The 22,423-nt window shown below is 49.5% G+C and overlaps 1 protein-coding gene across 2 annotated transcripts in view; it reads right to left on the bottom strand.

Moving 5' to 3' along the window:
* Positions 1-22,423, bottom strand: part of LOC138520759 (acidic mammalian chitinase-like) — a 337,432-nt gene that overhangs the window by 55,928 nt on the left and 259,081 nt on the right. For both annotated transcript variants that reach the window (XM_069633048.1, XM_069633047.1), the window contains exon 4: positions 12,712-12,916. In XM_069633048.1, the coding sequence (XP_069489149.1) occupies positions 12,712-12,916 (205 nt within the window). The remainder of the gene's footprint in view (positions 1-12,711; positions 12,917-22,423) is intronic.

The raw sequence follows: 22,423 nt of genomic DNA, 5'->3' as shown, positions 1-22,423 counted from the left end.
GAAAAGGTTGATCAATATCAGGTTGAGCTAGGATGGGAGCTTGTGTGAACTCGACTTCAACCGATGGAATGCCAAATCTTAGGCAGAGGTCCACCGAAAGGGTGTATGTTTCTTTAACAATGTAACAAGGGATGCACAATCTCAGAAAATGCTGGTATAAATTTCCGATAGAAGTTAGCAAGCCCTAGGAAAGATTGGATTTGTTTTACAGAGGTTGGAACAGGCCAGGATAGAATGGAATCAACCTTTGAGGGGCCCATTCCGATTCCTTTTGGGCTAAGAATGAATCCGAGATAGTGAACAGTCGATACATGGAATAGACACTTCTCGTGTTTAGCCAGGAGCTTGTGTTCACGTAGATGTTGTAAGACTGTCTTTACGTGCTCTTCGTGTTTCAGGTGGTCCTTGGAGTATATCAGTATGCCGTCCAGATATACAATAACGAAGGGGAACAGCATATCAGAAAACACCCGATCCATAAAACGTTGGAAGATTGCTGGGGCATTAGCAAGTCCAAAGGGCATAACCAAGTATTCAAAGTGGCCAAAGGGTGTTCTAAAGGCTGTCTTCCATTCGTCACCTTCCTTTATACGAATAAGATGGTAGGCACCCCTGAGATCTAATTTCGTGAACACGACTGCACCTCTGACTGCATCCAGGATGTCCGAGATGAGAGGCAATGGGTAACGATCCTTGAGAGTACACTGGTTAAGGCCACGGTAATCTAGGCATGGTCTAAGCTCCTTGGAATCCTTCTTGGGGACAAAGAATAGAGAAGTGCCCGACCTTATGATGTCATATTTGATCCTCTCTTGCTGGTGGTTTATGGAAAGTAGGATCTCTTCAGTTTGAAGGGTTATGGGTCCCGAAGACAGAGGTCTACCACCAATAGCTTTTACAGGTTGCATTGTTTCTCGAGTTTCATATGGAATGTTGTGAGAAGTTACCCAATCATGATCTATGAATATGCCCATGGCTCCGCAATCCACTAGTGCCAAGATGGGGTAGGATTCTTTCTTGGAAGGCGATAGGAATGCCTGTAGAATCACAAGATTATTTTGTCCAGGAGAGTTCAAGGAAGGAATTGATGCGGAGCAGACACCACTCTCTCGAAACTGTGCCCCATCTAGGATCGGGAACTGGTGTTTCCCGAACGCTGTGGAGGAGCAATAGGGCACTCTCTTGCGAGGTGTTTATCGGAGGTGCAATACATGCATAGACCAGTGTAAATTCGGCGCATTCTTTCTTGTGGGGTAATGGGTCCACGGAAGGCCCCCATTGCATGGGTTCTGGATCCGAGGTAGGAGGAGCTGCAGGCTCTGGTCTGATTAAGTGGTCTGTGGTAGCCTTCTGGAAAGGTGATTTGGATCTCTTTTTCTCCGCCTTTCTTTCCTGGATTCGAAAGTTGATTTGCAAGGGAAGGTCCATAAGAGCCTGGAAGGAGTTTGGGTGAGCTACCCTGGCTAACTCGTCTTTTATTTCTTCATTCAGGCCTCTTCAGAAGAGGGTGAAGCTGGCTTCTTGAGACCAATCAGCTTCCTTCACAAGTTGTTTAAAGCGGGTCACATAGGTAAGCATATGCTGGGATCCCTGTTGAAATTCAAGTAAGTGTTCTTGAGCGCTGTAAACCTGCTCTGGACGATGAAACATGGCCTTTAGGGCTTCCACGAACCCGTCGTAATTATCCAGGAGGGCGTTGCCCGAATTGACTAGGGGGGTTGCCCAGGTCAAGGCATTACCAGTGAGGTGTGAGATCATGAACCTCACCTTTGCTCGAGGAGTGGAAAAGTAGTAGGGCTTGAAGTACGAAGGTAGGTTTTGAGGAAAGGAAGGAAGGGGGATTCAATGAACTGGGAAACAGGATGCAGATGAAAGCCCCGAGCGAACTCCGTCAACACACGTCCAACTACAGCAAGCGGTAGCGTTGAGATGCGCAGAGCCACGGGGGCATGTCTGTTTAGTAGAGCGCAGAGCATGGAGCGCAAGGACTGGCAAACAGCATTCCTTGTCCGGCGGCCATGTTGGAAGGATTACTGTATTCAATCCCCTATGTGTCAGGGACCACGAAGTCCAGAAAGGACGTAGGCGACGGTTCATGACAAGCTTGGCCCGTAGCCCCTGGTCCAGTTCCGCAGACTGCTGAGTCACCTACTCCAGTGGGAGGGGGCCAGTAGCCACTGAGAACCCTACTTTGGTAGCAGGGAACTAGTGATGTCAGAGTTGCCTGGCGCAGCGCAGCAACCTGAGGTGGAGGACCAGGTGAGCACAGATCTGAAGGGTCTGCCCAAGCTGGATGAGTTTGCATCAGCTGGGGGCCCAGATCAGATTGACTTCTTTAAAGCCCAGAAAGAGTGTCCCACTCTGGCGGGTCTGTGGAAGCAGGCAGAGGAGCAGGCTAAGGGCGAGGCCCCTGGACTGTTCAAAGTGTACTGGGAGGATGGACTCCTGTACAGTGAGCCAAAAGACTCTGAGGGTGAGGACACCAGAAGGTGGAGATTCCCCAGTGCCACAGAAAGTTCCTTTGGATTTGGCTCACCAAATTCCTTTAGCAGGTGTTACCCTTCAGGCTTCCTCACAGGCCTCCTTGCAGGGTACGACTTCTTTACAAGCTCCTCTCTGGACCAGATACAGGCTACCATGGCATCTGTACAAACTTCGACGGACTCCGGGTCAGCTGACTCTTGTACGTGGAAGACGTACGGCAAGACACGCCCCTCTTACGACTATAAAACCACCGTCTTCCAAGGGGCTCGTTGCTGCTAATTAGCGTTATCAGCTACTCGCGGTTTCGTCCGTTTCCTCTTCGTGTTTTCCTACACACGATTCCTCATCTGAACTCCTGGTGTTGACCTTTTGCCTGACTACTGGATTGCCTCGTCTCCTCCCTTATTCCTGTCGTGCTCGTCTGGTTGTTTTGACTCGGAACGTTACTGGACCCGGCTCCCTTCTGCGGCACTTCATTCCTGGTTGCCGCCTCTGCACTCGGAACCAATCTACTGTCTACTATCCGGATCTCATCTACAGCTACTCGGGATACATGTGTGCTCAGGTACAGACTTAATTGGCTATCCCCATTTCCGCAACTGTTTATCTCCACAACTTCTCGGGATATTTGTCTTCTGTTGGATTCTGGGACATTGAGTGACTTTCATGTGATATTGCCCTCAAACGCTCTCCTGAAAACTGCACCAACCCGGCACTAGTGCGACCCTCGTGCCGTCCGGGGCTACTTCCCTATACTAACATCCCTGTTTGTTATTTTCTCCTGTCGTTGTCTTCTGTTCCAGGATTCCTTTCCTCATTATATCCTTATTCAGGTTAGTTGTTATCGATTCTATATATATAGTTGGGACCGATATTGAATTAGGCCATTCCCACTCATTTTGTGTTATTCCTTGTAGATCCACCCGGGGAAGCTCCACTCCAATATCTATCTAGGTAGTTGTCCATTTAATTCAACTGTTCTAAACACTTGCATTAACCTCAACCCTGTCTAATATCTGTCTAATATCTTTGTTATTCTTTGCAGCATTGGTATTGGCGGTGTGTGTTCTCCCCGCTCTTTTATTCAATTGACACCTCTGTCTGTCCCAACTGAAACAGCAGAGAGGTACATTGTGGAAAAGAGCCCCTCTTTGAGGAAGCCTGAGTCTTTTACTCAGGGGAGCTGGGATGGAAGGCTGAATATCGATTCTTGTACCACCATCATCTCCAAGGTCACTTCTCTGCATCTTCGGCCTATTTTGGAGTGGTGAGTAACAGCAGGTCACTTGGGAGTCACTAAGACATCGGACTGGTTGTCTGCACACTTTTACTGGCAACAGTTCAGTGTAAAAGTTAAAGAATTTGTCCGGTCCTGTCCAACTTGTCAGGCTTCTGGCAAGTCAGGCGTTGCCACAAAGGCCCCCTTAGTTCCACTACCTGTGGTTGGGTGGCCTTTTGAGGGAATAGGCAAGAACCTTGTGTGTCATTTGGATCCTCAAACCAGCTCAACTAACAGATACATCTTGGTTGTGGTAGACAAGGCCACAAGTACCCTGAGGCGGTCCCTCTGAGAAGCATCAAAGCCCCCGTGGTTGCAAAATATCTCATTGGAATACCCTCCCATGTTGGATTACCCAAGAAAGTCGTTTCTGACAGGGGAACAAACTTTATATAAGCATATATGAAGGCTATGTGGCAAGAGTGTGCAGTCACCTACCGGTTCTCTACATCCTTGCATCCACAAACAAATGGGCTTGTTGAGCGGTTCAAGTCCCTATGTACTTCTGTTTGGACACCTTGTACGAGGCCCCCTCAGTCTAGTGAAAGAGGGATGGGAGGGCATCCCATCATCACCTACACGAGATGTGGTGGACTATGTACTTAGCTTCGGTCAGTGGGTGTGGATTATGGAGCCTGTCAAACCCAGTGCCCTTCAAGACATGTGGACTTGTCCTTACTGTGTGCTGGAAAAGGTCAGTGAGGTGAATTATCTCATTGACGTGGAAGGACCTAAACAGATGTGCAGGAACTTTCAGGTCAACCGGCTAAAACCCCATTATAGCTAGGATGACTGGGTCATGGTGTTAGTGACTGATGGAGAGAGTGAGGAGGAGACCGATCCCCTCCAGGCCTCCTGCTCACTGAAGCCACAGATGGGTCAGGTGAAGGTGTCAACCTTGCAACGGCCCTGTCAGAACAGCAACTGACAGACTGTTGCAGTTTACTGGGACAGTTTGCCGGTCTGTTTTCACTGACTCCCGGTTGCACAGGTTGGTGCACCCATGATGTGGACAAGACAGATGCTCACTCCATTCCTCGGGCAGAGGATCTCATTGACAAGCCCAGTGCTGCCAAGTACATGAGTACCTTTGACCTCACGGCAGGGTACTGGCTGGTCGGCTTGACAGATGAAGCGAGAGAGAGGTCAGCATTCTCAACCCCGGAAGGACATTATCAGTTCACTTTGATGCCCTTCGGGTTGAAGAATGCCCCTACCACTTTTCAGCAGATGGTTAACCAGGTTGTGTCTGGTCTGGAAAACTTCAGTGTCGCCTATTTAGATGACATTGCTGTATTCAGTCACACCTGGGAGGATCACCTATCCCACCTGAAACAAGTACTTCAGGCGCTACAGAATGCAGGCCTGACTATCAAGGCCACAAAGTGCCAGATAGCGCAGGGCACAGTGACTTACCTAGGCCGCCTGGTCGGTGGAGGCAAGAAACAACCTCTCGAAGCGAAGGTACAGGCTGTGAAGGATTGGGGCATCCCCACCACACAGACGCAGGTGAGAGCCTTCCTAAGTCTCACCGGGTACTATCGGTCGTTCGGGACCAGTGCCACGCCCCTGAATGTTGTAATGCCCAAAAGATGCGAAAGAAGGTAACTTGGACCCCCCACCTGTCAAACCTTCTTTCAGGATTTAAAGGATGGATTGTGCAGGGCCCCACTTCTGAAAGTGCCAGACTATGGTCAGGAGTTCATTATCCAGGCAGACGCCTATGATTTTGGGATTGGAGCAGTGTTAGCGCAGCTGAACTCTGAAGGGGTAGAGCAACCTGTCACCTACATTAGCAGGCGATTGACAAAAAGGGAAAGGAACTGGGTCATCATTTAAAAAGAGGCTTAGGAAGTCGTATGGGCCATAAAGAAGCGGAAACCCTACATCTTTGGGTCTCACTTTTTGATCCAGACAGACCACCGAGCTCTTTGCTGGTTAATGGCCACGCAAGGGGAGAATCCTAAGATTTTGCGTTGGGCCATATCCCTACAGGGACTAGATATGGACATAAAGCAGAAGCCAGGCTCCCAGCATGGAAATGCAGGTGGCCTCAGCCGGTACATTCGCCTTGATGATGAACCAGACCCTCAGGTGGTTTACATGTTGAGACTGGGGGGCCATGTGCGGAATTCGCGCATCTGCATGATGGGTGTGCGCTCGTCTGTGTTTTAAAATATTCTTTTAATGAAATTGAATGATGGTACATCAACCTTCGGAAATTCAGTGGGGCTAATCCGTACAGATTTTTTCCTATGCTCACTGCACGACATATGCAGAGACCTGTGTACTGAGGGTGAACACAGCTTATGGGCGCTGTCCACCGTGTTATATTTAGCTGGGAATCTGACAGGTGGAGTACACGATCCATCGCCAGAAGAGGGAGGGCCAAACCTTCCCCCTGCCATGGCCAGCCTAATTAACTAACAAAGCCTCCATGGATCCACCATTGTTCAGCCCTGTAGCTGGTGGCAGCATTTGCATACTAATCAGAGATCAATTCAAACAGGCCCACATGGGGCCTAGCTGCAGAGGCTAATAAAGGAGACCGAAAACCCCAACAACCTTTCATATGCAACTTGGTCAACCTGATGTCAGCTTCTGCGCTCAATATAGACTGATCATGAACTGTCATTTCTAGGACTGAGTGTTCACAGCAAAGCACTGTGGTGAGGATCCAGGATTGGTTCATTAAGATAATCTTAACCTACACCAATCCCTGTGGCCCATTTGGCTTTAAAAGGGGGCCAAGATCCTCTTTCGGTAGATCATCTGAAGGCTTCACCAGAAGCAGGAGGAAGAACTGATCATTGGACCCTGGCTGAAGGCACAGTCTGCCTTACAGCTTCCACCAATGAAGGAAGGCCAGGACCTCCAAGAGGCAACCAAGATCCCTCCGCTAAATATCTCCCCGTGAACAGAGGGAGAACCCAGAGGAGCCTCCAGCAGCTCCAGAACCAGTACCCAGCCAGCACACAGCGTGCCCAGCTAGGCTCTGCAGCAAGCTTCCTAGGTGGGAAGTGCCAGAGAATCTCTGAAACAAACCAAGGACAAGGCAGCTGCCTGCAACACTCTCCTCAGCTTTGGGCCGTCCATCCTTAAAGGATGACACAAGCGCAGCGAAGAAGCTAGGAGTGTATCGACAAGCATCCATCAACGTCTGCCTTAAAGGACATATTCGAGCCAGTCAAGCCCCTCGAGCTGCAGCTGACTGCACCGCTGACTATTGTTACGTCGCAGTCACTAAGGCCATCCGAGATGCCTTGGTCAGTGCTTCAGAACCGTAGACCAAGACTGGGACGATTCCTGAAACTGAGCCGTCGTGTGGGCCAGTGTGAGGAATAAGGGCTGGAAGCGCACAGGAGTAACACGTTTTGTTTCTTAAACCTCCTAGGCAAGTACGGAGGCAAGACTACAATTCCCAACAAGTCACGGGGGGCTTGTAGTTCAAGTCTCGGCCACAGGTGTATGTCACGTGCGCGTTGCCAGCTGCAGTGATTGTGAGCAGCATAAAGGGCAACGGCGCGTAAATCAGGTGTGGCTTATTAACGATCTGGGTGTGGTTGGTGTGAAGAGTAGGTCGACGGAGCGCTGCGGAGCCATGGACGGCGAAGCTCTGTCCCGTTGATTGCTGCAACAAAGCTTCGCATGATGGACCATTGAAGCCGCCAGCGTTCGCTCGCACCGTGCAGAGCAGGCGGACCGGCTGCGACTCACGGCGTGCTACAAACACTCCGAGGTGTCCCGAGGGGCCCTCGGAGATCAGATAAGTGCTGCAGCCATTGTGGGTTGGGGCTCATTATGTACTTGCTTTCACCCGCATTGGATTTGTGCTTGGCAATCACGGAAGGTCTGAGTTGGTTGCTGATAGTGGGTTTGTTACCATGATGCGAGAACTTCACTGAGTGCTTATGTGGGCATAATCTCGCCTGTTTAAACTTCAAGGACATGAAGTTACGTGTTTGTGTATTACAGCAAGCTTGCCTTACGGGCCATGTGTTTTGTCCTTCATTTATGGAGAAATTCCCTTGTCCTGTGTTCATCCCGCTTGCTACTACATGTGAATGTTTGCTTCTCTGTGTTTTCTTTTAAGTCAAGTGCATATGTATTAAGGTGTGTCTTGGGTTATGCTTCAGGATGTTTAGGTATTAAGGACACAGGAACCAGACAGGAAGGGTTCTTTCCCAGTGCTTCCCCCTACCTATCCAACTTAGGTTTGCCCTGACCCTTTTTCCGGTTTTCCTAACTTCCCCTACCCCATCCACAACCTCTCCCTAACTCCTCTTCCCCCCACTGGATGCCACGTGGTGTCCTGTGTACTACTTCAGGCACCTGTGCCAACCACGGTGGGAGGGTCGAATTCATTCGGCTTCTGTGGTTGGGGGGAGAGTGTCGAGTCCTCTCCTCCCTCGTTGTAAGTGTGTTTTGACAGGCAGCCTGCAGCCGTAGGTCCCGCTTCACTCGCCAAACTGCCAGGTGCCTGATACCTGCAGCTGCCTCCCATTTTGAACTATGTTGCAGAAGCTACAAAGCGCCCTGAAACCTACTCGACACCCTGTCGAGCACCAAGAACTCCTACAGCACCAGGTAAATTATGGTTCTGCCACCCTGCTCCTTCTAGTGACATTTTACGACCCATTGCTCCCTTTGTTGAAACCAAATATCCTTGAACTATTGAGATGAATCACTATACCGACTACTCAGTATCCAGAGTGCATCCCTTTTCCTTCTTTGAAACTGGCTGTCCTCTGCATTCCTAATTCGATTACTCCTAGGTCTGTTAGTCGAGGGGGCACTGTCCCGTCCCCCCTCGTCGAGTTTTGGCTGGTGGCAGTGGAAACTACTTGTTATGTTCGACCCCGAACATAACCCTATGGGATTCTTCCCATTGTTGGAGATTGATACTTTTTCTCGTTAATCTCTAACGTACCACCGGTCTACTTATCTTAAATAAGTTTATCGGATGGTATTTTCTGCCAGAACTCGGTTTTTAAAATGGCGTCTGTGTTCGTCTCTGTGACTCCTAAACCAAAGGTTGAGCCCTCCAAAGTGGTGCCATTCTGTCTGGGTTACCACAGGGGTGTGGGAGGGGGTTTAGGCACCCTGGACCGAGTTGCCTTGCCAACTCCGGTCGCACTCTGGAGTGATTGGCCCAAGTGGTGAGCCTCCCCGCTCACCACTTAGCAAGTGTTGATTGACAGCTAGGCTGAATGAATGGGGGTTTTCTGCATAAAAGCAGGGCTTTTGGGACTGGATTTTCAGAAGTCGCCACAGGACCTAAGAATCCGACGAGGGTAACGCTGAGCCGACCTGCACGACGACACTCCCGGTGGAGCCCTGCGGAACCGACTCACCACTTCCCGACGACAGAGGAGATCTCCCTGCCGGAGAGTCTCTTCCCCTGACTGGTGGGAACAACCAGTCCCCTTTGCCTTTTTCTTCGCCTCAGGACGCAGTGGTCGAATTGCCCGTGCAGAGCACCTCGGCAACCGGATAGCCACTACCCCTGTACCGCGACCAAAAGGTGGTGCCTTGTGACGGAGCACTCCGCGGCTGGTCTCTTCCCTGGTGGTGCACCAGACTTCACTTTTCTTCGACGAAGAGATCATCTCTACTCTTGGCAAAGACCCGACGTGCATCCACCACCAGGAACAACTGCCCCGCCGGAGCTGTCTCTCCACAAACAAGGTACCGTGTCTGCCTGGCTTCCCTTTCGATCGGTTCGAGTGAGGTGTCTTAATCCTCTCCTCTCCGTTGGGTCGCCTCCAAGCTTTCTCACGTATTGTTCTGAACTGGTTAAATCTGCCGATAACAATTTGCCACAAAGACTCGAACGCATTTCCACTAGAGACTTTTTGGGACATATCGTCTTGCCTCTCTCCGAGTGGGCCTGGCCTCTGAACTTTATGATCTATTGTGGTTCTTGCCTTCTTGCCTTGCATTTTTTTTTCCGTGAAGTATTGAACTGTGTTGATTTCGTAACCTGCTTATTTTTCTCTCCCGTCCTAACTAATATTAGAGTGCCATCTAGGTTGAGGCATACACCTCTGTCTGTAAATAAGTGATGCTGGTAGAACCTAGACTTGTCGAACTATTGTTAGGGGGATTGATTGTTTCTTCTTCGTAGAGTAATTGTGATTGAAGTGTTTGCCGTGATAGTGCCATAGTGTTTTGCATAGATGTTCCGTTATAAATAAATACCTTAATATCTTTACACTGAAGCCTCGTTACGTGTTTTCTTGTCTTACTGTGAAGAATTGCCCTATATTGTGTACTCCACATACTGCTTAACTCTTCTTGAGAGAAGTCTGACTGCTCAGCCACAGCTACCAAGTGAATCTGTGTGGTACATACTGCTACCAAGTGGGTTTACTGCCAAACACCTGTAGTCCTAAATCTTTTGCAGTGGTCCCAGAGGGAACTGCACAGGTTTCCGCCTAACAATAGCCTCGAACAATAGTAAAATCCCATAGGGAAATATGGTAGTAACCACTGCCACCAGCCAGAAACTTTCGAGAGAGGTACTGTAGGGTACACTCTCGAAAATGAACATAGGGGGAAAACTATTTACCCCTTCCAGTACCTCCATACTAAGATGGGTTGTACTGGTTTAGTTCATATTTGTTGACTAGTAAAGTCAATGGGGACTTTACATGCCCTGGGAGAAGTAGTCAGTCCCAGGGTATGGAGTCTATGTTTGGGGGTCGCTACGACACCCCTGTGTCACTGCACTGAGGGTGCTTTGTAACACATGTGAATAAAGATGGTTCCTATGGGGGAGAGGAAATCCCATAGGCATTAAACACAAAAATAGCCTAGAACACACATAGCAAAAATGCCTAAGAGTGGGAAAAAGAGCCTCACTCTTAGCAGGTAAAAAGAAACAAACCCTTCAAATCCAGCAAAGCTGTTGGGGGACTCTGTAGGTAAGGGAAATTAGCCATAGAATGAGAATTCTCCCTAACAATGCCACCCACTCTTGGACCTTCTGGCAGGTCATTAAAAAAACAGGTTTTCTGTTCCTTTATTGATAAGCACTTGTGGACAGTGGCGGCTGGTGAATTATTCAATTTGTGGGGCATACATGTTTGCCCCGATTATGTGGGAGCAACCAAGCGCATCTAGGGAGTTCTAACCAACTATAGGGTATGTGCGGAGAAGGGGGGAGTGGTGGGGGCTCTCCCCCTGAGAAAATGTTAAAAATAATGGATTAAAAATGTTTCCTTTTTTCCAGCATACTTTTTGTGAAAAAGTGTGTAAAAAGCCACAGTTTGAAATCTGTTTTCTATGGCACTACATCAAAAATCCAATACATGCAAGTCACTAGAAGTGCACAGTAGCATTTTCCAACACCTTTTCATGATGCCTTTGCCCACAATATATGCCAGCATAAAAACGTTTTCATGCTGGCTATGCCCATACATGTACATGTACATGCAGACTGCACCAATATATGCAAGTGTTACCCTATAAGAACTTACTCATGTTGGATTTGCCAGTAAAAAATGTCATGCCACAATAAGAAAGCATGCCCCGACTTGCTCCAGCAACGTAGGCCATTCTAACCATTTAACAGTTATCATGTTTGCTTTACCCTTGATGCCCAGTAAAGATAAATGCCATGCCACCGTAAGGAACTAAAGTAGGACAGTCTAGCTACATAATATTATTTATCATCTTTCCTTTACCCTTGATGCCCAGAGAAATAGGCCATTGAATAGTAACAAAGTAGATCCAGAGTGGCTACACCAATAAAGGCCAGTCTTACAATGTTGCAACACTTATCATGTTTGCTTTATACTTGTTGGCCAGTTAAAAATGCCATACCACAGTACAAAGGTATATATGGAGTGGCTGCACCATTGAACGCCAGTCTAGCAATTTTTTAACACTCATCATGCTGGTTTTGCCTTCATACCAGTAAAAGATGTCACGCCACAGTAAAACATTATATCCAGACTAGCTGCTCGAAAGTATGCCAGTCTAGCTACGTAATAGCACTGATCACAATTGCTTTACTCTTCATGTCCAGTAAAAAATGCCAGACCACATCAACAAAATATTTGCAGACTGGTGCAACCAAAGTAGGCCACTTTAGCCACATCAAAACACTTATCATGTTTGTGTGACATGCCCACTAACAAATGTTATGCCACAGTAAGAAAGTATGTCAAACTAGTGCCACCAAAGTAGGCCAGTCTCGAGGCACGTAATAGCACCTTGTGTTTGCTTTACCCTTGATGCACAGTAAATCATTCAATGCCACATGGAATTTCATGCTATGCATCAAGGGTAAATTAAAACATGGCGTTAGCTGCCCCCGACCCCCACTAAATGTTGCGCTCTCTGTACTCCCTCTTTACAAATGCAGATACACAGTCTCATTCATATGCATCCATACAGCATTCATACCACTCCTTGCAGGCACGCATGCATAAAAGCAAACACACACACATACATACAAACACATTACAAATACACCATGCGTCAGTGAACTGCTCGCACCCTCCGTAGTTAGCACACAGCCTGCAGCCACCACACCGGACAGGATGTCCTGCCCCTCCTCCGTGTAGTGTGAGCACGCTGACTGATAGAAGAGAACTCCTGTCCTGTCAGTCAGCGTGCCTACGCTGGTAGCGTAGTAAAGGCGGGCGGCAGCGCCATCATTCCTACGCCCCCAAGACCTCTCATTATTGCAGCCTACATACTTTGTGGAGCCAAAAGGGCTCTGCATTACTACCAAAACATAGTGGGGGTAGATGGCCCTGCTCAGAGGCCGGCACCACAGTGCCCTGCCAAGGATGCACTGTGCTCTTTCCTTGAGATCTTGGGGTCAAAGGCTACACCCCCTATGCAGCCACTGTCGATTGCCCGTCATGCACCCCTTGGAACTGGCTAACCCCCGTTGGCCAGTGGCCACTTTCTTGGGCTAGTGGAAAGCTACTCACTGTTGTTTGACGTCGTTGAACTGCCGGTAGACCTGGGTCTCATCGGGCTGCACGGGGGCCAGCATGTTGTCCCGAATGGTGGCGAAGGCGTAGACCAGGTGGGTGCAGAGGCAGGGGGCCACATCCGCCGGCGTGAAGCGGGCAGGCTCCGCCCTGTGCCGCGCTGAGTTTGAGTAGTAGCACACCAGCTTGTAGGCGCCTGACGCTAGAAGGCAATGGAGACATCTGGTGTTAGGGCCTGACCTCTGAAGGCCTTTCTCTGGTTCGGCTTGTGTTGTTCTTAGAGTATTGTGCTGCTTGCTGTATTCTGAGTCGCTGCAGATGGCGTCGCGATGCACACTGCGTCAGTGTGAAAGAGAAGGGCTTCCTTACAGGGAAAGATAGCTGTCCACACCCAACAAATGAACACAGAGTTTCAGGAGCCCCTGGCTTTGCAGGCCTCAAGGGAGATCATGATGGCTTCAACTGCAGCACACTAATACCATCGGTAGCAGGCCTGAGGCCAGTGGGAAAGCAGTGTGTGAGGGACCTGAGGGTCATGCACGAACCCCGAGACCTGCTGTGCTCAGATAATGAAGGAGCCAGAGGCCTGTGTATAGATAGTGGGAGGAGCCAGGGGCCTGCGTATGGATCGTGGGAGAAGCCAGAGGCATGTGTATGGATAGTGGGAGGAGGCAGAGGCCTTTGTATAGATAGTGGGAGGAGCCGGAGGCCTGTGTATGGATAGTGGGAGGAGCCAGAGGCATGTGTAAAGATAGTGGGAGGGGCCTGTACAGACAGTTAGAAGAGCCAGAGGCCTGTGCACAGACAGTGGGAGGGGCCTGTACTGACCTAAAGAGTCAGAGGCCTGTGTATAGATAGTGGAAGGAGCCAGAGGCCTGTGATAGATAGTGGGAGGAACCAGAGGCCTGTGTATGGATAGTGGGAGGAGCCAGAGGCCTGTGTATAGATAGTGGAAGGAGCCAGAGGCCTGTGTATTGATAGTGGGAAGAGCCAGGGGCCTGTGAGGGGCCTGTACAGACAGTTAGACGAGCCAGAGGCCTGTGCACAGATAGTGGGAGGGGCCTGTACTGACCTAAAGAGCCAGAGGCCTGTGTATAGATAGTGGAAGGAGCTAGAGGCCTGTGATAGATAGTGGGAGGAACCAGAGCCTGTGTATTGATAGTGGGAGGAGCCAGAGGGCTGTGTATAGATAGTGGGAGCAGCCTGTTGTCAGGAACTGCGGGTGGAAGCTGTGGGAGCGCTGGAGGCATTAACTTTAGCTCTCCTACCGCTCTAGTCCTCATCCAATATGGCGGCGTCTAGTATATTACCAGACCCCGCCCCCGCGCTCATTGCGTTGTATCTGTTGTTCTTGGCACAACGCTCTGTGCGACTTAAACTTTAGTCCTCTTACCTGTCAGTTTCGCCCTGACTTTCTTCCTTGTTTTTTCTGTGTGTATCTCTTATTCCTGCCTCCCTACTAAGGTTTGTTTCTTTCTGTCTTTCCGTACCTTTTTCTCTTTCGGCATCTTGCCGGCATTCCTACTATCCGCGTCCTGTTTGAACCCGGGTTTCTTCCGCTGTCTTGCGGTTCACTTCTAGTACTATTCCGGCATCTATCGCCGCTCATTTCTTACCTTCGTTTCCTGCTGTTCACCTCCTTCTTTCAGCGGTCTCCGCTCTCTTTGCCTGGAGCACTCGTGCGCCAGGGATCCTTACGCGGACCTCCGCATCATTGGGTTTGGTGTTAGTTATTCCTTACCGCACCACTCACCTGCTTTAATCTCTCTGTGTTTTTTCCTGTTTCTATTTTTGAGGCGATTGCTTCCTATCCCAGGGAATAGCTGCTTAAACTTCCTGCTGCCACGTTTCAGTTCTAAGATCCCATTTGTTTCTACTCTGCACTCCGGAACGTTTAACTCCAATCAAGACTCTTGGACATCAGGGTTTTTTCCGCCACTTGGCTTTTTCCCTGCTATGGGGCTGGCTCCCCGGGGTACCCCAAGGACAGGTTCCAGCTCTGCCAAGGTGGCCTCCGGGGGAGCCAGACCCTATTTACACGAACGGAAGGACCACAAGCCTAAAGAAAAGCCATATTTCGACAAGAAAAAGAAGAGCAAACCATCTGGTACTGTATCCGAGGACCTTACTTCAGTGGAATCAGGTGAGGAGGATTGGGAGGGTACACAGGGACCTGACAGCATACAACGCCCTAAGATACCCATGGCGTCCCTGGAACAGTATCAAGAACTGGTGGCTGCCATGCAGAACCTTACGGTTGAAGTACAGGCTTTACGTAATGAGAATATCGGCTTGAGGCAGCAGGTGGTGCTGCGCCGCGAGGACCAGGGGGACTTACCACCCATGGCTTTGTCCTTCGGTAAATACGACGGACATCCTGGGGGTCTGAAGGACTTCCTTGACGCCTGCCAGGTCCATTTCACTTTCAGACCTTATGCCTATGACACCGCTCGATCCAGAGTTGGATTCATCATCGCCAATCTTATGGGAAATGCTCTATCCTGGGCCACTCCCTTGGTCACCGGGAATGATCCCTCCTTAAACAACTTTGACCACTTTGTGGAATCGCTTAAAGCGCGATTCGACCGACCAGAAGTACACCTCTCTGGAAGCGATACTCGATGTACGGCAGGGAACCACAGACCTACAGACGTACATATCCCGTTTTATGAGGCTGGCCGCTAAGTCCGACTGGCCGGACTCAGCTAAACAGACCATTTTCCGCCGGGGTCTCCAAGACGAGATTAAGGATGAACTAGCCAGAGTGGCCAGGCCGGCCTCCTTTCAGGATTTGGTAACATTGTCTTTACAGATTGAGTATCGGATACTAGAACGTCGTCAGGAAAGAAAAAGAGGTCGCAGCGTTCCTCAGACATCCACACCGCCTTCCCAATCACCATCCCCTAGGAACACGTATTTTACGGAAGAGCCAATGCAGATTGGATCCATGCGAGGACCGTTAACCCAGGAAGAGAGAAGACGCATTCGTGAAGCTGGGTTATGTATGTATTGTGGTTCGTCCAAACATCTCTTAAGGAACTGTCCAGAAGTACCACCCAGGAGGAAGGAAAACTCCAGCCCCCGTTCTTACGCAAGGGAAGTATCGGGGGAGCCACCTGCCACCCTTGCAACTCTTCCAAACCAATAGAGGATTCAGACGACAATCAACTCATTATATTCAGAGTACACCTTTGGCTATCTGATTCTGGACCCATAGAAGTTTTGGCTATGCTGGATTGCGGTGCAGCGGGTAACTTTATCGACTTAAATTGGGCCAAGAAGAAGAGGGTACCTTCAAAACCTAAGCCAAGACCCAGTCGAAGGAGTGGACGGTACACCTTTGTCTTCAGGTCCCATAATCAACGAGACTATTCCATTGAGGATGAAACTGGGAGATCATCAAGAGTATATGGTTTTCGATCTTATCAGGGCAGCTCACTTCCCCCTGGTTATCGGGATACCTTGGTTGAGACGGCATAACCCCACCATCGACTGGACGTCCAACAGAGTGAGTTTTAACTCATCATACTGCGGATCTAACTGCATGAAACTTCCTGTCAAAGAATCCCATGAAGAAGAGACCAACACCATCCGAACAGTGACCGTGTCTTCTGTTCCGCTCCAATACCGGGAATATGCTGAGGTGTTCCTAGATACACTGCCAAGAATCTTACCCCCTCATAGGAATGAAGATTGTTCCATAGACCTTACGCCGGAAGCAGTGGTGCCTTTTGGTCGCATGTATCCATTATCCATGCCAGAAAAACGTGCTCTCAAAGACTACCTGGACGCTAATTTACAAAACTGACTTATCCAAGAATCCAATTCTTCTTGTGGGGCTTCCTTGTTCTTTATCCCAAAGAAAGACACCTCTGAACTACGACCATGCATAGACTACAGGGGCCTAAATCAAGTCACCATTCGCGACAGATACCCTATGCCATTGATACGAGAAGTCCTGGAGGCAGTCCAGGGGGCTGTCTATTTTACCAAGCTTGATTTAAGAGGTGCATACCATCTTTTGAGGATACGAAAGGGCGACGAATGGAAGACTGCCTTTCGTACCCCTTTGGGGCTCTTTGAATATAGGGTGATGCCCTTTGGGCTGGTAAATGCGCCAGCTAAATTCCAACGGTTCATGGATAAGATATTTTCGGACATGCTGTTTCTGTCTGTGGTCGTCTACATAGACGATATATTGGTATTTTCTCGCACTTTAAAAGACCACCGCCGACTTGTCAAGGAGGTACTACATCGTCTACAAATACATCAACTGCTGGTCAAACCTGAGAAGTGTGAGTTTGAGGTGACCACTATATCCTACTTAGGTTTCATCCTATCTAAGGACGGCATTGAGATGGACCCAAGGAAGATAAAGGCCATAGTGGAATGGAAGAAACCCTCGAACGTCAAAGAAGTACAAGGGTTTCTTGGGTTGGCAAATTTTTACAGACGTTTTATACCCAATTTTTCCAACATAGTGTTACCCATCACATCTCTTCTAAAAAAGGGAGTCAAATTCATCTTTGACATAAGACCCAGAGAAGCCTTTCAACGACTAAAGGATTTGTTTATTTCAGCTCCCATTCTCGTCCAACCAGATCAGGCTAAACAGTTCATCTTGGAAACAGACGCTTCCATTGGGGCAGTAGGGGCCATTCTACTCCAGAAGGCAGATGATGGGGAAGAACACCCGGTTGCCTACTACTCTAAAACGTTGACCAGCAGTGAACGGAACTATTCTGTCCTTGAGAGAGAACTGTTGGCTATCAAGTTAGCTTGCCAAGAATGGGGCCACCTCCTGCAAGGTGCGGCCCATAGCTTCCTAATCCGCACCGACCACCGCAACCTACAAGTCCTTCAACAGATGGAATGCACAAATGCCCGTCATGCCAGGTGGGCCTACTTCTTCTTACAATTTGACTTTATAATTACTCACATTCCAGGTTCGGAGAACCATAAGGCTGATGCTTTGTCCCGCAGATACGGGGACGACTCAGGGGACGATAAGAATCACGAACTGGTGTTTCCGGACCTTAAGATAGTTGCAGCAGCCTCCCTTTTTCTTCAGGATCTGATCCCAGGTTATAATGTGCAAGCCGGATTACCCTCTACTGTTACTCAGGCTAGTGATGGTCTCTTTTACCATGGTTCTGCTCTCTTTATTCCCACTAAGCCGTTACAGAGACAGGTGCTTTCCTGGTGTCACGATGCCCCCCTAGTAGGCCACCCTGGAATCAGGAAGACATACGAGCTACTTCACAGGGGTTTCTGGTGGCCCACCCTTAGGAAGGACGTACAGGAATACGTATCCTCTTGCCCTGTTTGCGCATCTAGCAAGTACCAAACGGGGAAACCGGTTGGATTATTGCAACAGCCACAGTTGCCAGAACGTCTGTGGGAGCACATTTCCACAGACTTCATTGTTGACCTCCCCAGATCATATGGTAAGACCGTAATCATGGTTACGGTAGATTCCTACAGTAAACTAGCTCATTTCTCCGCCTTCTCCCATATACCGACAGCACCAGAAACCGCAGCCACTTTCCTCTGTGATGTGGTTCGTCTTCATGGTTTACCCAGGACCATTGTATCGGATCGAGGTTCTCAGTTCACCTCCAGGTTCTGGTCAGCGCTCTGTCAATCATTGGGTATTCACAGGGCTCTTTCTTCAGGATACCATCCCCAGAGTAACGGGCAGCCGGAGAGGCTTAATGCAAGCCTCGAACAGTACCTAAGATGCTTTTGTAGCCCCCAGCAGGACGAATGGTTTCGATTCCTTCCACAGGCAGAATTCGCCTATAACAATTCCTTCCATACAACCATCCAGATGAGCCCTTTCTACTGTACCTATGGCTATCATCCTCAACACTTACCTTAGAATAATAGACCTTCAACTGATGTACCTGCCCTAGACAGTATACTAAAGGACCTACATGAAGTACATACCTTAGCCAAGAAGGCACACGAAACCAGTCAACAATCACAAAAGAGGTGGGCCGACAAGGGCCGGCGTAAAAACCCAGACTGGAAGGCAGGTCAGTTAGTCTGGTTGTCTACCAAGTTCCTGCCAAAATGGGTTCACACTGGTAAATTCTCTTCAAGATATTTGGGTCCCTTTCCCGTCCTGTCCAGAATCAATCCGGTGGCCTATAAGCTTAAGTTACCCAAATATCTCCAGAGGGTTCATCCAGTTTTCCACACCTCCCTCCTGAAACTGCACAAGGAAGACCCTTTCCAGAGACGGTTTCTTAAAGTGCAAACTCCTGTAGCTCCAGTTCCTGATGAGTATGAGGTTTCCTACCTGGTTGATTCACGATATCGTAAGGGCAGGGTACAATACCTGGTGCATTGGAAGGGCTACCCTGTAGAAGAGAGGTCCTGGGAACCAAGCTCCCATATTCATGCCCCCCGATTGCTAAGAAGGTTCCATCAACGTCATCCGGGAAAGCCGGGGGGGGTTCCGAGGAGACGGGGGTATACTGTCAGGAACTGCGGGTGGAAGCTGTGGGAGCGCTGGAGGCATTAACTTTAGCTCTCCTACCACTCTAGTCCTCATCCAATATGGCGGCGTCTAGTATATTACCAGACCCCGCCCCCGCGCTCATTGCGTTATATCTGTTGTTCTTGGCACAACGCTCTGTGCGACTTAAACTTTAGTCCTCTTACCTGTCAGTTTCGCCCTGACTTTCTTCCTTGTTTTTTCTGTGTGTATCTCTTATTCCTGCCTCCCTACTAAGGTTTGTTTCTTTCTGTCTTTCCGTACCTTTTTCTCTTTCGGCGTCTTGCCGGCATTCCTACTATCCGCGTCCTGTTTGAACCTGGGTTTCTTCCGCTGTCTTGCGGTTCACTTCTAGTACTATTCCGGCATCTATCGCCGCTCATTTCTTACCTTCGTTTCCTGCTGTTCGCCTCCTTCTTTCAGCGGTCTCCGCTCTCTTTGCCTGGAGCACTCGTGCGCCAGGGATCCTTACGCGGACCTCCGCATCATTGGGTTTGGTGTTAGTTATTCCTTACCGCACCACTCACCTGCTTTATTCTCTCCGTGTTTTTTCCTGTTTCTATTTTTGAGGCAATTGCTTCCTATCCCAGGGAATAGCTGCTTAAACTTCCTGCTGCCACGTTTCAGTTCTAAGATCCCATTTGTTTCTACTCTGCACTCCGGAACGTTTAACTCCAATCAAGACTCTTGGACATCAGGGTTTTTTCCGCCACTTGGCTTTTTCCCTGCTTTGGGGCTGGCTCCCCGGGGTACCCCAAGGACAGGTTCCAGCTCTGCCAAGGTGGCCTCCGGGGGAGCCAGACCCTATTTACACGAACGGAAGGACCACAAGCCTAAAGAAAAGCCATATTTCGACAAGAAAAAGAAGAGCAAACCATCTGGTACTGTATCCGAGGACCTTACTTCAGTGGAATCAGGTGAGGAGGATTGGGAGGGTACACAGGGACCTGACACCTGTACAGACAGTTTGAAGAGCCAGAGGCCTGTGCACAGATAGTGTGAGGGGCCTGTACTGATCTAAAGAGCCAGAGGCCTGTGTATAGATAGTGGGAGGAGCCAGAGGCCTGTGTATAGATAGTGGGAGGAACCAGAGGCCTGTATATAGATAGTGGGAGGGGCCTGTACAGACAATTAGAAGAGCCAGAGGCCTGTGCACAGATAGTGGGAGGGGCCTGTACTGACCTAAAGAGTCAGAGGCCTGTGTATAGATAGTGGAAGGAGCTAGAGGCCTGTGATAGATAGTGGGAGGAACCAGAGCCTGTGTATGGATAGTGGGAGGAGCCAGAGGGCTGTGTATAGATAGTGGAAGGAACCAGAGGCCTGTGTATGGATAGTGGGAGGAGCCAGAGGCCTGTGTATAGATAGTGGGAGGAACCAGAGGCCTGTGTATGGATAGTGGGAGCAGCCTGTACAGACAGTTTGAAGAGCCAGGGGCTTGTGCACAGATAGTGGAAGGGGCCTGTACTGGCCTAAAGAGTCAGAGGGATGTGTATAGAAAGTGGGAGGAGCCAACAACCTGTGTATAGATAGTGGGAGGAGCCAGAGGCCTGTGATAGATAGTGGGAGGAACCAGAGGCCTGTGTATGGATAGCGGGAGCAGCCTGTACAGACAGTTTGAAGAGACAGAGGCCTGTGTATAGATAATGGGGGGAGGGTTGGTGGGGGGGGGTTGAGGCAAATGGACAAACAGTAGGAGGAACCAGAGTGCCATGTACACAAAGTGGGAGGAGCTCTATAAGGATGGTGTTGTGCATTGACCGATGCTGGCGAGAAACTGCCATGGGCACGTAGGCACGGAGTGGGAGGTGCATGGGGTACACAAACAGACCTTGTGGGGCGATGGGGGAACATGAGAGAGTTTGAGAAGTCGGTACATATGACAGACGGAGTGAGGTGCTTGAGGTACAGGAGTAGCTGCAGTAAGGAGAGTGGGGTGCATAGAATGAATAGTTTGGCGTACATTGGTAGGCAGTGTGAGGAGCGTGTGGTACATGGATAGGCAGTGTGAGGAGCTTGTGGTACATGGATAGGCAGTGTGAGGGACTTGTGGTACATTGGTAGGCAGTGTGATGGCTAGGCAGTGTGAGGAGCTTGTGGTACATTCGTAGGCAGTGTGAGGAGCGTGTGGCACATGGATAGGCAGTGTGGGGAGCATGTGGTACATGGATAGGCAGTGTGATGGATAGGCAGTGTGGGGAGCGTGTGGCATATGGATAGGCAGTGTGATGGATATGCAGTGTGAGGAGCATGTGGTACATGGATAGGCAGTGTACATGGATAGGCAGTGTGAGGAGCTTGTGGTACATGAATAGACAGTGTGAGGAGCGTGTGCTACACAGATAGGCAGTGTGTGATGGATAGGCAGTGTGAGGAGCTTGTGGTACATAGATCGTAGTGTGGGGAGCGTGTGGTACATGGATAGGCAGTGTGATGGATAGGCAGTGTGTGGAGTGTATGGTACGTGGATAGGCAGAGTGGTGAGCATGTGGTACATGGACAGGCAGTGTGATGGATAGGCAGTGTGAAGAGCATGTGGTACATGGATAGGCAGTGTGATGGATAGGCAGTGTGAGGAGCTTGTGGTATATGGATAGGCAGTGTGATGGATAAGCAGTGTGAGGAGCTTGTGGTACATGGATAGGCAGTGTGGGATGCGTGTGGTACATGGATAGGCAGTGTGATGGATAGGTAGTGTGGGGGAGCGTGTGGTACATGGATAGGCAGTGTGATGGATAGGCAGTGTGAGGAGCTTGTGGTATATGGATAGGCAGTGTGATGGACAGGCAGTGTGAGAATCTCGTGGTACATGGATAGGCAGTGTGGGGAGTGTGTGGTACATGGATAGGTAGTGTGATGGAGAGGCAGTGTGAGGAGCATATGGTCATGGATAGGCAGTTCGAGGAGCGTGTGGTACATGGATATACATGTGATGTATAGGCAGTGTGATGGATAGGCAGTGCGAGGAGCTTGTGGTACATGGATAGGCAGCGTGAGTAGCTTGTGGTACATGGATAGGCAGTGTGAGGAGCTTGTGGTACATTGGTAGGCAGTGTGAGGAGCTTGTGATACATGGATAGGCAGTATGATGGATAGGCAGTGTGATGGATAGGCAGTGTGAGGAGCATGTGGTACCTGGATAGGCAGTGTGATGGATAGGCATTGTGAGGAGTGTGTGGTACATGGATAGGCAGTGTGATGGATAGGCAG

This window comes from Ambystoma mexicanum, chromosome 13, assembly GCF_040938575.1.
Source record: "Ambystoma mexicanum isolate Mex_15411 chromosome 13, UKY_AmexF1_1, whole genome shotgun sequence".
Classification (NCBI taxonomy): Eukaryota; Metazoa; Chordata; class Amphibia; order Caudata; family Ambystomatidae; genus Ambystoma; species Ambystoma mexicanum.
The sequence above is the reverse complement of the archived record's forward strand: the minus strand, read 5'-3'. Positions and strand labels throughout refer to the sequence as shown.